The sequence below is a fragment of the Microcebus murinus genome, chromosome 9 (genome assembly GCF_040939455.1).
Source record: "Microcebus murinus isolate Inina chromosome 9, M.murinus_Inina_mat1.0, whole genome shotgun sequence".
Classification (NCBI taxonomy): Eukaryota; Metazoa; Chordata; class Mammalia; order Primates; family Cheirogaleidae; genus Microcebus; species Microcebus murinus.
In genome coordinates, this window is record NC_134112.1 from 9,312,547 (window position 1) to 9,329,152 (window position 16,606).

General features: G+C 40.9%; 1 protein-coding gene across 1 annotated transcript in view; it reads right to left on the reverse strand.

Moving 5' to 3' along the window:
• Nucleotides 1-16,606, reverse strand: part of ADCY1 (adenylate cyclase 1) — a 137,585-nt gene that overhangs the window by 88,006 nt on the left and 32,973 nt on the right. Inside the window, exon 3 of the mRNA XM_012763424.3 lies at nucleotides 14,492-14,610. Coding sequence (XP_012618878.3) covers nucleotides 14,492-14,610 — 119 coding nt within the window. The remainder of the gene's footprint in view (nucleotides 1-14,491; nucleotides 14,611-16,606) is intronic.

A 16,606-nucleotide genomic window follows, 5' to 3' on the forward strand; every position in this document is an offset into this window, starting at 1 on the left:
CCTTCCCCATTCACTGTGACATTGGCTGTGGGTTTATTACATGTAGACTTTGTTTTGGTACATTCCTTACATTCCTAATTTATTTCATTTTTATCATGAAAGAATACTGAATTTTATTTTTTCTGCAATTATTGAGATGACCATATAATTTTTTTATCCTTCAATCTGTTGATGTGATAGATCACATTTATTGATTTGTGTATGTTGAACTATCCTTGCAAACCTGGGATAAATCCCACTTGAACATGGTGTACAATCTTTATGATATGATGTTGGATTCAGTTTGCTAGTATTTTATGGAGGATTTTTCTGTCTATGTTGATCAAGGATATTGGCCTATAGTTTTCTTTTCTTGTTGTGTCTTTGTCTGGTTTTGGTATCAGGGTAATGCTGGCCTCATAAAATGAGTTTGGAAGAATTCCATCCAATGTAATTTTCTGGAATAGTTTAAGAAGAACTGGTCCTAGTTCTTCTTTAAAGGTTTGACAGAATTCAGCAGTGAAGCCATCCAGTCTTGGGCTTTTCTTTGTTGGGAGGCTTTTCTTACTGATTTAATCTTTTTGCTCATTCTCTCTGTGTAAGTTTTCCATTTCTTCCTGATTCAATCTTGATAGATTGCATGTATCCAGGAATATGTCCATTTCTTCTAGGTTTTCCAATTTGTTAGTCTATGTTGTTCATAATAATAGCTAATTGAGCTTTTGCGCTTCTGTAGTATAAGTTGTAAAGTCTCCCTTTTCTTTTCTGATTTTATTTATCTGCACTTTTTTCTTAGTCTAGCTAACACTTTGTTGATTTTGTTTATCTTGTTAAAAAAACACAACTTTTTGTTTCATTGATCTGTTATATTGTTTTATAGTCTCTATTTTGTTTAGTTCTGCTCTGGTCATTATTATTTTTTCCCTTCTACTAATTTTGGTTTTGGTTTGTTCTTACTTTTTAGTTCTTTGAGGTGCATTGTTAGGTTGTTTATTTGAAACCTTTCTACTTTTCTGATGCAGGCATTTATTGCTATAAAATTCCCTCTAAGTATTGCTTTCACTGTATCTCACAGGTTCTGGTATGTGGTGTTTCCATTTTTTAAAAAATAGAAATTAGGATTTGCTATGCTGCCCAGGCTGGAATGAAGTGACTATTCCCAGATACAATCAAAACACACTACAGCCTTGAACTCTTGGGCTCAAGTGATTCTCCCTCCTTATCATCCCTACTAGCTAGGACTACAGGTGCACACCACCACACCCAGCTTGATCCTTTTATCATAATCAAGTGTTCTTCTTTGTCTCTCTTTACAGTTTTTAATTTAACATTTATTTTATATGATATAATTTTATCTACTCCTGCTTGTATTTGTTTTCCAGTGGAATGCATTATCTTCTTCAAACCCTTTACTTTAAGTCTATATGTCTTTATCATGAAGTGAGCTTCTTATAGGCAGCATATAGTTGGGTCTTGTTTTACTATCCATTTAGCCATATTGTCTTGTAAATTAGAAATTTAATCTGTTTGCATTCAAAATTAATAGTGATATATGAGGACTTACTCCTGTCACTCTGTCATTTGTTTTCAATTGTTTTGTATTTCCTTTGTTTCTTTCTTTTTCTTTTATTGTTTATCTTTGTAGTTTGATGATTTCTGTCATGACAGGGTATGATTTCTTTCTCCTTCTCATCTGTATATCTGGTCTACCAGTGAGTTTTATACTTTCCCATGTATGCATGATGGTATTGTCCTTTCACTTCCAGATGTAGGATTCCCTTAAGCATTTCTTTTAAGGCCAATGTATCAGTGATGAATTCCCCTAGTTTTTGCTTGTTGGAGCAAGACTATTTCTTTTTCATTTCTGAATGGTATATTGGTTGGGTATAGTATTCTTGAATGATAGTTTTTACTTTTAGTTCTTTGACTACATCATCTGATTCAATCCTGGACTGTAACATTCCTGCTGAGAAATCCACTATTAATTTAATGGGGATTCCCATATAGATGACTTACACATTTCTCTTGCTATTGTTAGAATTCTCTCTTTGATTTTTGACAGTTTGACTATAATGTGCCTTAAAGAAAACCTTTTCGCAATGAAACTGTTTGGGAACATTTGAGCTTCCTCCATGGATCTTAATGTCTAAATATCTTCCCCAAGATATGGGAAGTTTTCAACAACTATTTCATTAAATAGGTTTTCTATGTCTTTTCCCATCTCTTCTCCTTCAGAAAAATTGCATAATGTGAAAATTTGTTCACATAATAGTATTCCATAGTCCTGTAGGAATTTTTCATTTCTTTATTCTTTTTCTCTTTTTTTGTCTGACTAGGTTATTTCAAAAAAACATGTTTTCAAGTTCATAAATTCCTTATTCTATGTGATCTAGTTTATTGTTAAAGCTCTTGATCGTATTTATTATTTCATTCACTGAATTCTCTACCTCCGAGATTTCTGTTTGGTTCTTTTTTATTGATATCTATCACTTTGTTGAATTTCTCATTCAGATCATGAATTTTTTTCCTGATTTTGTTAAATTGTCTATCTATAATCTCTTGTTTCTTACTGAGTTTCCTTCGAATTATTATTTTGAATTCCTATTCAAGCAATTCATAAATGTCCATTTCTTTGGGGTCAGCTACAGAATAATTATTAGGTTTCTTTGATAGTGTCATATTTCCTTTCTTCTTCATGTTTCTTGTATCCCTACATTGACAGCTGTGCATCTGATGGAACAGTTGCCTCCTCCAATTTTTTAGAGTGGTTTTCATAGGGAAAGACTTTTACCTGCAGCTGCAGTTGTGTCCTAGGGCGTCGGCTAGGTAGGGTATGTTAGCTGTGTTCTCAGTGGGTGCATTAGTTTAGTCCCTGTGCAGTTTTTCAGCTATAGTCAACTCTTCTGGAGTTGAGCTGCTGGGTGGGTCTCTGCTCTGGGGAAGTACAGGGCTGGTTGATCTGTGCCTTGGGTGGGGCACTCCTCACTTGGGGGAAGGGTGCAAGGATGATCTATGCTCTGGAAACCTGTGAGGCTGTTTGGCTACTGTCAATATTCAGGTGCTGCTCCTTCCTTCTTTTATAAGGCTGAATAATATTCTACTGCATACCTATACTATGTTTTCTCTGTTCTTCTGTTGAGGGCATTTAGGTTGTTTCCATATGTTGCCTATTGCAAATATTGCCACAATGAACATGAGAGTACACATAAATATTCAATATACTGATTTCATTTCCTTTGGATGTATACTCAGAAGTGGGACTCCTGGATGATGTTTTTAATTTTTTGAGAAATCTCCATACTAATTTCCATAATGGCCGTACTAATTCACACTCCTACCAATAGGGTTCCCTTTCCTCCATTACTCACCAACACTTGTCTCTTGTCTTTTTTAATAATAGCTATTCTGACAGGTGTAAAGTGATAACTCATTGTAATTCTAATTTGCCTTTCCTTGATGTTTAAAGATGCTGAGTATCGTTTCATACGTCCACTGGCAATCTGAATTTCTTTTTTGAGAAGTGTCTACTTAAGTCCTTTGCCCATTTTTTAAATCAAGATATTTCTAATTTTGGTATTAAGTTGTATATCTTCCTTATATATTTTGGATTTTAATTCCTTATCAGATACATAGCTTAAAAATATCTTGTCCCATCCTGTAGGTTGTATTTTTCTTTTGTTGATTATTTCTTTTACTGAGCAGAATCTTTTTACTTTGATGATATTCCACATGTCTATTTTTACTTCTGTCGCCTATATTTTTGGAGTCATGTCTATGAAATGATTGCTAAGACAAGGTCATGGAGCCATCCGCCTATATTTTTTCATCTAGTAGTTTTATAGTTTCATGTCTTAAATTTAAAGTTTTAATCAATTTTGAGTTGATTTTTGTTTATGGTTAAGTTCAGTTTAACAGATAAAGGTTTTAAAAGATAAAGGTTCAGTTTTAATCTTCACAAGGATATTCATTTTTTCCAACAACGTATATGGAAGAGATTATCCTTTCCCCATTGTATACATTTGGTAGCTTCCTTTTTAATGACTAGCTGACTCTATGTGTATATGTGTGTGAATTTATTTCTGGGCTCTTTATTCTGCTCCATCAGTCTATGTGTCAGCACCATATTATTCTGATTACTTTAGCTTTGTAGTATAATTTGAAGGTAGGAGGTGTGATGCCTGTAACTTTGTTATCCTTGCTCAAGATTGCTTTGGCTATCCAGGGTCTTATGTGTTTTCAAATAAATTTTAGAATTGTTTTTTCTGTTTCTTTATTTTAAAATGTCATTGGGGTTTAGATAGGGTTTCCATTGATTCTGTAGATCACTCCAAGTAGTATGGACATCTTGATAATATTATGTCTTCCAATCCATGAACATGGGATGCCTTTCCATTTATTTGTGTCTTGCTTAATTTCTTTTCTTTCTTGTTTGTTTGTTTTCTTTCTTGTCTGTTTAATTTCTTTCTGAAACTTCACTAAATTCATTTATTAGTTATAAGAGTTTGTAAGCAGTCTTTAGAGTTTTCTATATATAAGATCATATAACATGCAAAGGAAAACAATTTTACTTCTTCATTTCCACACTGATTGCCTTTTTTTTCTTTATTCTTACCTAATTGCTCTAGCTAGGACGTCCAGTACTATGTTGAATTTAAGTGGTAAGAGTGAACATCCTCATCTTGTTCCTGATCTTAGAGAAACAGTTTTCAGTTTTTCATCACTGAATATGATGGTAGCTATTAGATTTTCATATGTAGCCTTTATTTTGTTGAACTACTTTCCCTCTATCCTTGTTTGTATTCATCATGAAAGGGTGCTAAATTTTGTCAAATATTATTTCTGCAGCTATTGAGATGATCACATGATTTTTATTTTTTATTCTCTTAATATGTTGTATCACATTAGTTGATTTTCATACGCTAAACCATACTTGTATCCCAAGGATAAATCCCACTTGTTATGGTGTATGACTCACTTAATGTGCTCTTGGATGCATTTGCTAGGTATCTTATTGAAGATATATGCATCTACACTTATCAGGGATAGTGGCCTATAATTTCTTTTTCTTATAGTGTTCTTATCTGACTTTGGTAACAGAATAATGCTGAATTCATAGTTTAAAGTGTTCCTTCCTCTTTAATTTTTTGAGAAGAATTACCATTAACTTTTCTTTAAATATTTGGTAGAATTTACCAGTGAAGCCATCTGGGCCTGGGCTTTTAATGGTGGGAGGTTTTGATAACAGATTCAATCTCCATACTATTTATACATCTGTTCAAACTTTCTTAATGATTTAGACTTGGCACATTGTATGCTTCTAGGCATTTGTTTGAATTTTTCTAGGTTATTCAGTTTATATAATTGTTCACAGTAATCTCTATGATCCTTTTGATTTCTGTGGTATCAGTCATAGTATCTCTTTTTTCATACCTAATTTTATTTAAATTAGTTAATTTAGTTAATTTAGTTAATTTTATTAACTAAATTCTTAGTCTAGCTAAGGATTTGTCAATTTTGTTTATCTTTTCCCAAAGCAACTCTTAGTTTTGTAAATTTTTTCTATTGCTTTTCAATTTTCTATTTCATTCATTTCTGTTCTAATCTTTGTTATTTCCTTCCTTCTGCCAACTTTGGACTTAATTTTCAATTTTCTTTTTAGCTCGCTGAAGTGTAAAGTTAGAAATATTTCTTCTTTTTAAATGTAGGCATAAATCACTAGGAACTTCCTCCTACTACCACTTTGGCTGCATCCCATAAGTTTTGGAATGTTGTGTTTTCATTTTCATTTGTCTGGAGGTAATTTATAATTTCCTTTCTGATTACTTTTTTTTACTTAACAATTTTTTAAGGGCATGTTTTTTAATTTCCACACATTTGTATACTTTCCAATATTCTTTCTGCTATTGATTTTTAGTTTCATTCCACTGTGGTCAGCAAAGACACTTGTTACGATTTCACTCTTCTTACCTAATATGTGGCCTATCCTGGATAAAGATTCAGATGCACTTGAGAAGAATGTGTATTCTACTATTGAGTGAAATGTCCCAGATATGTCTATTAGGTCAATTTGTTCTATATTGTCATTAAAATTTTCTGCTTTCTTTTTGACATTCTGTCTGTTCTGTCCAATATTGAAAGTGGACTAGTGAAGGCTCCTACTATAATATTATGATCTTCTGTACATTTCATTTCAATTAAGTCAATGCTCACTTTATATATTTAGATTATTTTATGTTGGATGCATTTAAATTAACTACTGTTATATCTTCCGGTGGATTGGCCTTCTTATCATTACATTAAAAAATGTCTTTCTTGTCTCTTCTAACAGTTTTTGACTTAAAATCTATTTTGACTGATATAAGAATAGCCACCCTTGCTCTCTTTTGAGTATCATTTGCATGAACAATCTTTTTCCATCCCTTCACTTTCAGTCTATGTGTGTCCTTAAATCTAAAGTATGTTTCTTATACGTAGCATATAATTATGCTTGTCCTTGTGGTTGTTGTTGCTTTTTAACCCATTCAGACATTCTATATCATTTGATTGGAGAGATAAATCCAATCTTAGGCTTACCATTACCATTCTGTTAGTTGCTTTCTGTGACTCTTGAAGTGCTTTCTGTCTGTTTGTTCTTCTCTTTCTGAATTCATTGTGTTATGTTGATTTTTTAAATTGATATGCTTTCATTCCTTTCTTTCTTTTGTGTAACTTCAATAGGTATTTTTTCTTCATGGTTACCTTGGTGCATACAAAATATATAACTGTCTATTTTGAGCTGATGACAAATTAAGTTCAATCACAAACAAAACTTCTATACTTTAACTTATACCCCATGATTTATTTTATGTTGTCATCATTTACATCTATTCATATGTGTATCTTTTAATATATTTTCATTCTGGGGGAAAGAGGCAAGATGGCAGACATGAACACCTCCAGCCAGAGTGTCTCCACAAGAAGGAAAGATGTGAGATGAAAGTGAAAAGAAAGAAAAAAAAAAAAAACAGGCAGACAAACAAAGATGGATGAGGATCAGAAGGAAGGGTGCCTGAAACTACAGGAGACTCGATGGAAAGAAGCTGCAGAGCAGAACTGGAAGGAGAAAGGCATCAGCAGAATCTAAACACTGAGAAGCTTGGAGACCAGCGGCAAGGGTAGGTGTAGTGGTTAAATTTCCCCTCCTTTGCATATCACACTGCTCGTGAGCTCCTGAGCTGCTGGAGAGACCTGTCCATTCCAGCCCAGACATGGCTGCTGCCAGTGAACAGTGCCTCCTGTGGGCAGGGCACCAGGCTACTAGCTCCCTGAGGACACTTCCCACCCCACAGACCCCAGCCTATCAGCAGACGCCATATTGCTTCATTCTCCCCTTCCCCTTCTCTACCCAGAGCTGCCAAGAAAGACAACGCAGCCACCAACAAGAGGCATCCAAAGGGAAGGGGACCTTTCCTTTTGTGGCCTGCAGTAGACTTAGGGGTACTCAGACTATGAGCTCCCTACCCACCAGCCCTCCCAGGTGTTGCTTCCTTGGTGACTCCAGCAGAGCAGGACAAATCCTGAGACAGAGAGACATTGATCCAGCTTGGGCACCCTGTGGGAGACTTGAGACCAGCACTTTTCTCCCTGGCAAGGTCAGGGATTGATCTCCCAGGTGCAGAGGGACAGGCCTGCAGGCCAAATCCCATACACCCAGGTCTCAACTGCATTGCCCGGGGGCATAGAAAGGATATTTGTGAAATAGTCTACTGAGGTCAAAATAAAAAAAAAAAAAAATAAAAAAAAAAATAAAAAAAAAAAAAAAAAAAAAAAAAAAAAAAATAGTCTACTGAGGTGTGTGTGCGTTCAGGGGCAGATCAGAGTGGGTCCTAGCTACAGCATGCTGAGGGGCAACCCTCCTTCCCCAAGAGGGCCACCCTCCCAGCTCAGGCCATGATCCTGGTTAGGGAAACTCCAAGGTTGCATCACAGTCAGGGGAGAGCTATTGGTTGAGGTTCTGCCTGCCAGCAGAGTCCCAGGAAAAACCACAGAATAAGGGAGGACAGAAAGGAGTGAGACCTCCAGACTGCAGATCTCAGCATCAACCCCACACTCAGACTTTTTGGCTCAGTGGGGCCATTTCAGCCCCGCTCTGACAACTTTACTCAGAAGCAGAGAATAGACCTTTGACCCTGCTAACAGCATTTGTGGAGCTTAAGGGCAGGCTCACCCAACCTAGCTCTGCTCAGATTCACTCCCTTACCTGCTTCCACTGAACTGGAGAATAAGGACATACCTGGAAGTCCAAGGGCCTCACCCACCATCTGAGGCACTACAGTCCCTCTCCAGAGGAACAAGAGATGGTTACAGGAGTCAGAAACAAAATTGAAGCTTGCTTCTCCCAGCAAGTGCCACCCACTGACAGAGAGGACAATTTGCACACCCTTTTACTGAATCTACTGACCCATCATACAGGGTGCAGTCAAATCTGACCCACAAACACCACCCACTGGTTCAGAGACTAAAGTAGGCATATCATTATCTAAATGAAAATCTAAAGGTTAAGAAGCAACAGCTGCTCCAGATGGGAAGGAATCAGTGAAAGAACTCTGAAAGTATGAAGAATCAAACTGAAAAGACACCCTCAAAGAGGAACACCAGCTCTCTAGCAATGGATATCAACCAAATTCAGAACACTCAAAGGATAGAAGAAGAATTTTTAACATTGATTGTAAGAAAACTCAATGATAGGTAAGAGAAAATGAATACCCAAGATGAAGAAACCACACAAAAAAAAAATCCAGGACTTGGAAAAAAAATTCACTCAAGAAATTGAAATACTAAAGAAAAACTGAACAGAACTTCAGAAATGAAGAATTTATTCAAAGAATTACAAAACACAGAGGAAAGCCTTAAGAAAAGGGTAGATCAAACAGAAGAAAGAATCTCAGGGATTGAAGATAACACCTTTCATTTAAACAAGTAAGTCACAGAAATATAGCAGAGCAGAGAAAAGAGCAAAGCCTACAAGAAATGTGGGAATATGTGAAGAGACCTAACAGGAGTATTATAGGCATCCCAGAGAGTGAAGAATAGAATACCCAAGTTTTGGATAAGCTATTTTTAGGATATAATTGAGAAAAATTTCCATGGCCTTGCTAAAAATCTAATATCCAGGTACAAGAGGCTCAAAGGACTCCCAGAAGAGTGATTACAAACAGGAAGACACCACGACACATAGTCATCAGACTGGCCAAAATAACCACAAAAGAGGCCCTCCTACGAACTGTAAGGTGAAAGAAGCAGGTAACCTACAAAGGAAAACCCATCAAACTAACTGCAGACTTCTCAAATGACACCTTACAAGCCAGAAGACACTGGGGCCCCATTCTTACTCTTCTCAAACAGAAGAATGCCCAGCCTAGAATCTTGTACCTTGAAAAATTAAGTTTCTTATACGAAGGTGAAATATTGACTACTGGAATTGATAAACAAATTCAGCCAAGTCTCAGGTTACAAAATTAATGTACACAAATCAGTAGCATTCCTATATGCCAACAATAGTCAAACTGAGAACCAAATCAAAGACTCAGTACCTTTCACAGTAGCAATAAAGATAATAAAATACCTAGGAATATATTTAACTAAGGAGGTAAAGACCTCTACAGGAAGAACCACAAAATACTGAGGAAGGGAACAGCAGAGGACATAAACAGGTAGAAAACCACACCATGCTCATGTGTCAGCAGAATCAATATTGTTAAAATGTCTATGCTACCCAAAGTGATCTACAGATTCAATGCAATCCCTATTAAAATACCAACATCATTTTCCACAGATCTAGAAAAAATAATTCTATGCTTTGTATGGAACCAGAGAATATCCTGTACAGCAAAATAAATCTTAAGCAAAAAGAACAAATTGGGAGGCATCAATTTACCAGGCTTCAAGCTATACCAAAGGTTATAGTAACTAATATAGCATGTTATTGGCACAGAGACATAGATCAATGGAACAGAGCTGAGAACCCTGATATAAAACCATCCTCATATAGCCATCTGATCTTTGACAAAGTAGACAAAAACATACACTGGGGGAAAAAATCTTTATTCAATAAATGGTGCTGGGAAAATTGGATAGCCACACAGAGAAGACTGAAACAGGATCTGCACCTCTCGCCTCTCACAAAAATCAACTCATGGTGGATAACAAACTTAAAGCCTAGGCATGAACTATAAGAATTCTAGAAGACAATGTTAGAAAAACTCTTATAGACATTGGCCTAGGCAAAGAATTTATGAAGAAGACCCCAAAGACAATCACAGCAACAACAAAAATAAATAAATGAGACCTGATCAAATTAAAATCTCCTGCACAGCCAAGGAAACTATCACAAGAGCAAACCTACAACCTACAGAATGGGAGAAAATATCCACATGCTACACATCTGAGAAAGGGCTGACAACTAGAATCTATTTAGAACTCAGGAAAATCTGTAAGAAAAAAATTAGACAACTCCATTAAAATGTGGGCAAAGGACATGAACAGAAACTTTTCAAAAGAAGACAGACTAATGGCCATCAAACATATGCAAAAATGTTCAACATCTCCATTCATAAGAGAAATGCAAATGAAAACCACAATGAGATATCACTTAACTAAAATGAGAATAGCCTTTATCAAAAGGTCCCAAAGCAATAAGTGTTGGTATTCATGTGGAGAGACAGGAACACTCATATACTGCTGCTGGGACTACAAACTAGTACAACCTCTGTGGAAAGTAATTTGGAGATATCTCAAAGAGCTAAAAATAGAACTATCATTTGATCCAGCAACCCTACTACTAGGCATCTACCCAAAGGAAAATAAGACATTCTATAAAAAAAAGACATCTGCACTGGAATGTTTATAGCAGTACAATTCATAAATTCAAATATGTGGAAACAACCCAAGTGCCCATCAATACATGAGTGGACTAATAAAATGTGGTATATGTATATCATGGAGTTCTACTCAGCCACAAAAACAATGGTGATCTAGCACCTCTTGTATGATCACAGAGCTAAAGCCCATTCTACTAACTGAAGCATCACAAGACTGGAAAAACAAGCACCTCATGTACTTACCATCAAATTGTTATTAACTGATCAACAGTTATGTGCATATATAGTAGTAACATTCATTGGGTCTCAGGCAGGTGGGAGGGGGGAGGAGGAGATGGGTAAATTCACACCTAATGGGAATAGTGTTCACCATCTCAGGGATGGATAGGCTTGAAGCTCTGACTCGGGTGAGGCAAAGGCAACATAGGTAACCTAAACATAGGTTACCTAAACATTTGTATCCCCGTAATATGCTGAAATTTAAAAAAATTAAAATATAAAAAAAGATATTTTGATTCAGTTATTTTCAGTACTTTCAACTTTTATGCTAGAATAAAAAGTGATTTACCCACCACAATTAGAGTAATACAGTATTTTGTATTTGTCTACATATTTATCTTTTCCAGTGAGTTTCATACTTTCTTATGCTATAATGTTGCTATTTAACATCCTTTTGCTTTAACATAAGAACTTCCTTTAGCAATTCTTATAAGGCAGGTTTAGTAGTTTGAACACCCTCAGCTTTTGAATGTCTGGGAAAGACTTTATCTTTCCTTCATTTTTGAAGAAGTGTTTTGTAAGGCATAGTATCCTTGGTCAGCAGTTTTTCTTTCAGCACTTTGAATATATCATCCCACTTCCTTCTGGCCTGCAGAGTTTCTGCTGAAAAGTCCACTGATTATCTTATGCAGGTTCTATTGTATATGATAAGCTTTTGTGTCGTATATGATATGCTTTTTTCTTTCTGCTTTCAATATTCTCCCTTTGTCCTTGACTTTTAAGGATTTGATGATAATGCAGACTAGGTGCGCATTTCTTTAGGTTTCTCTTATTTGGTATCATCTGGATTTCTTGTATCTAGATGTCCACTGCCTTCATCAGATTTGGGAAATTTTCAGTGTGTGCATATATCATATATACATATATAGCTTTTGGGTCCTTTTTCTCACTCTTCTTCTGTTACCCCATAACATATATTAACATATTGGTCCACTGATGATTTCCCCTAATTCCCGTAAGCTTTCTTCACTCTTTTCCATTCTCTTCTTCTTGCTCCTCTAACTAAATTATTTCCATTGACCTGTCTTCCAGTTCATTGATCTTTTATTCTGCTTGATCTAGTCTTCTGCTAAATGCCTGTAGTGCATTTTTCGGTTCAGTGATCATGAGCTTCAGCTCCATGACTTCTGTCTGGTACTTTTTATACTTTCTATTTCTTTGTTGAAATTCTTACTTTGTTCATGCATTATTGTTTTGATCTTAGTGGGCATCTTTATGAGAGTTATTTTTAATTCTCTACGAAGCAAAACTGTTTCATTAAGGTTGGTTTTGGGAGATTTATCTTATTCCTTTGTTTGGAACTTTATTGTCTGCTTCTTCATGTACCTTGACTCTCTATGTTCATGTCTGGATATTAGACAAAGCACGCACCTCTCACTGTCTTTATGGACTGGCCTTCCCACCCGTCAGCCAGAGGTTCTGGTGGCTTGTACTAACTCTTTCTCTCTCCAAGGGAAAGGAGGTAGCTGTGGTTTTTGTTTGTTCACTCTGTGCTTAGCAAAGTGCATGGAGGGAGGCTTGGTGTCTATTAGCTGAAGCCACTGCCTCCATTCTCCCCTGGGTCGCCAGCCTGTGCCAGACCTGTCAGAAATCCAGAACTGGAGAGACAGATGCTTGTTCTTTGGGCAGCCCCACGGAAGTTGGGGGAGTGGTCATACAGATCAACTCTCTCCTCCCAAGGGGGAAGCTTACAGCTGGGATTTTCCATCTGCCCATTCTGTGAGCTCTGAGCTCTAGCCACCAAAAGGTCCTTGACTTTTGATGCCCCCCTGCAGTGCGGAAAGGCTCTGGCTCCCCTTGAGGCACTGCCTGGATTATTCTGGTGGTCTGCTCTTCTCAGCAGGGGACTGGGTCATTGTATCGTGTCCTTATCCAGTAACAACAAAAAGTCAAGACAGATGTCAGTGTCAGCTAATGCCAGGTCCTGTCCCAGCCTGCCACTCATTGTCCAGGTACTCCTACAAACATGCTTCATTTTACTGAGCCCAAATTTCCTCACCTATGAAATGGAGGTGATAATACCAATAGCTCACAGGAGTGGGATGATATTGAAGAGAACCAAATATTTAGTAGAGAGGTTCTGAGTACAACTTCTGGAATGATTCTGGGCTCAAGTGCTGGCTCTCCAGCTACTTTCCACCCACCTGGACCTTCACCCCACACTGCTTCAGTATCCTCCCCTACTGAACTTGAACAACACTGTCCTTACTCAACAGCCTGACAGTGGGGAGTGAATGAGTACACAGCTATGCTCTGAACAGCACCTGGTGACCTCTCAACCAGGCAGTGATTAGCCATGCTGGCTCAGCACACAGGGGTGACTCGGGCTTTGATGGATCCACAAACCTTGACCCATTTCCAAGAAAGAAGTCAGTACTAGGCTCTGAGGGGACCAGTCTGTGGTGCTCAACACAAGGAAGAATGAGTTTTTCCTAACCTCTGTGTCTTCAGGGGCCCAATGGGCAGGGAGGCCTGCCGCCAACACCCAGAAGAGCCAGCAAAGAACAGCAGGAAAGGCAAGTGCTTCAGGTCCCTCAAACAACATGTCCTACCTGAGCGACATTTATGAAAAGGGTTAATCCCAAATAGGCAACACTCAACTACTCTAAGAACATTATACTTCAATAAAAAGTATTTTAAAAAGGAATGCACAATTTAATGAAATAAATACTTTTTAACAGAATCTTTAAAGCAAACAAGCAAACCTCAAAGTGTCTATGGCAAGTCGGCTCACTCTGAGGGTTCAGTTTCCTCACCTATAAACTGGGAACAGCAACCCCACCTCCCAGAGCTGTCGTGAGATGACCAGAGTGAGAAAGGGTAGTATGCCTGTCCCAGACCCTGGCACCAGCTACAATAATGCCCCGCCATTATTTCGACATGGGAAATTCCCACCCCAAAATGTCACTCCCCAAACCTGGTTTTAGGGACAAAGTTTTGACCCTCTTCCGTCAACACAGGATATGTAAGTGTACTGAAATAAGGAACAGGAAAGATAACTGTGACATGCATCATCACCCAAGAAGCCAATAAGCCCCCTACATATGGGACCTGCTTCCCTACCAGGCACTTGCCCACCTGAGCCTCTTGACAGCACCTGCCCTCTCCTCTCCTCACAATTGGGACCTTTCGTCCACACCCCTCACCTCCCACCTCTGCCATCACCTTCCGGCCTGCACTATCACCGTCCTACCTCCACCTTTACTTCCCACCTCCATCCACCACTTTCTCACCTCCACCATCACCTCCATACCTGCCCCATTCCTTCCCCACGTCCACCATGACCTCCCACCTCCCCTCCTCTCCCCTCCCCTCCTCTCCCCTCCCCTCCACGCCTCAGCTCCCCAGGCCCACTGGGTCAGCACCAGCCTTACCTCACATTGTCATGCCTCTGGATGTAAATCTTGTGGAAAATCCTCTCGGGGGGCTTCAGGAAGTCCTCCTTCATCTCCATGGCAACATTCCGTGGCAGGAGGCTCATGAGGAGCCGCTCCTGGACAGGAGACAAGAGCCCGTGTTGGATGGTGGGCCTGCTCTTGCTCACCATGTCCTCCCCAGCGAGGCTGGTGGGGAAGAGCTGCCCTCAACCAGGGGCGACAGAACTGCCTCCTCACGCACAGCCAACGCGAGTCCAGTCCTGCAGACCCCGCACACCCGGCCCTGTCCGCGGCATCCCTCATGCCACGCCCTGGGCCGAGGCGCTGAGTCGTGGCCGGCCCAACCCGGCCCTCTCTGCTCTCTGTGTACAGCACAGCCACGCCTGGGAAAACAGCCCCATCTCCAACCCGGTCTCCACCTGGCTTCTCTCCCCACCCCCGCTGCTGAATACCCCCAAGACAGTTTTCCCGATGGGCTTACAGAAACCAGCCGACCTCCCAGGGCACACAGAGGGTTCCCTTTTTCTTACACAGACAAGTGGGCAAGGGGACCATGTGGCATTTTTCCTTGATCTTTGTCTTCTTATTTCTCCCTTATGTGTGCAGCTCAAGCATTTTCTTTTCTCCCCCAAGAGAAAAGAATAAACATTTGGGGTTTTCAAAATGAGCTGCGACACCCTAGAGAATCCCTTCCCTTTCCCAGGCCTCAGTTTCCTGATCTGGACTGCAGGCATAAGTAGAACTGGACTCTCATCTTCCAGGTGGACCTTTCCTGACCTCAACCCCAGCAGGTACACCCCTATGTCTGAGAATCCATGTTCCATAAGCATATTGGGAGAGACCCCCACTAATCCCTCAGTCCCCCACCACACACACTCCTCCCCACTCTACTTTGGAAAGGAAAACAAAAGAGCAGAGTTTAAATCCCAAGTGGAATTGGGTAGAACATCCTACTGCTACTGACAAGTGAGGACCTGGGCTGGAGAGAGCAGGGGAAGCTCGATGCCTCTCGCAGTCCCTCCCAGGGCTCCAAGCCCCTCCCCCACGACCTGTCCTGGCGGACACCAGCAACTCGCCCTCAGCGGGAGCCATGCAGACACCCAGGCCTGAGACACGCCCCTTCCTGCCTGTCCCCCTGCCCAGCCCAGGCCTGCTGGTGCAGCTCTCAAGTCTGGGAGCCCCTCCTGGACCATGAGCCCACCCGGCAGTGTCTGAGGGCACAGCGCTGACCCAGGAGCGGCTGCCATCCCATGTGACTTTCCCCGAAGAAGCACAGTTGCCCAGACGCCTTTGTGCTCGGAGTCCATCAGCCACAATGAAACAGCACACAGATCCTGGAAGCCCAGAGGACCCCTGGGAAGTGGCCGTAGGGGGCTCAGCCCCTCTGCTCCACGTCACAGACAGCACTTCATGTGCACCATTCATTTTATGGTGGCAGAAGCTATTTAACACACTCCAACAGTCTCCCCAGGCAAGTTATGTCCACATAAACGTTGGAGGAGGAAGGCCAGGCCCAGCCCTGCCTGATGCCAGGTGCAGCTGAGTTCGCTCATCCAGGTGAGGCCTGCCTGGATCCTGGCCCCAGAGCGTGCTGCCTGGTAGTGTGTCCTGAGCAAGGCTCCACCACAGCCCCCACCAAGGCCCCCATCACGGCCCCCACCACGGCCCCCAACACGGCCCCCAACTCGGCCCCCACCACGGCCCCCACCACGGCCCCCAACACGGCCCCCAACACGGCCCCCACCACGGCCCCCATCACGGCCCCCATCACGGCCCCCAACACGGCCCCCAACTCGGCCCCCATCACGGCCCCCACCACGGCCCCCAACACGGCCCCCAACACGGCCCCCAACACGGCCCCCATCACGGCCCCCAACACGGCCCCCAACTCGGCCCCCATCACGGCCCCCAACACGGCCCCCAACACGGCCCCCATCACGGCCCCCACCACGGCCCCCAACTCGGCCCCCACCACGGCCCCCACCATGGCCCCCAACATGGCCCCCATCACGGCCCCCACCATGGCCCCCAACACAGCCCCCATCATGGCCCCCACCACGGCCCCCATCACGGCCCCCACCACGGCCCCCAACACGGCCCCCATCACGGCCC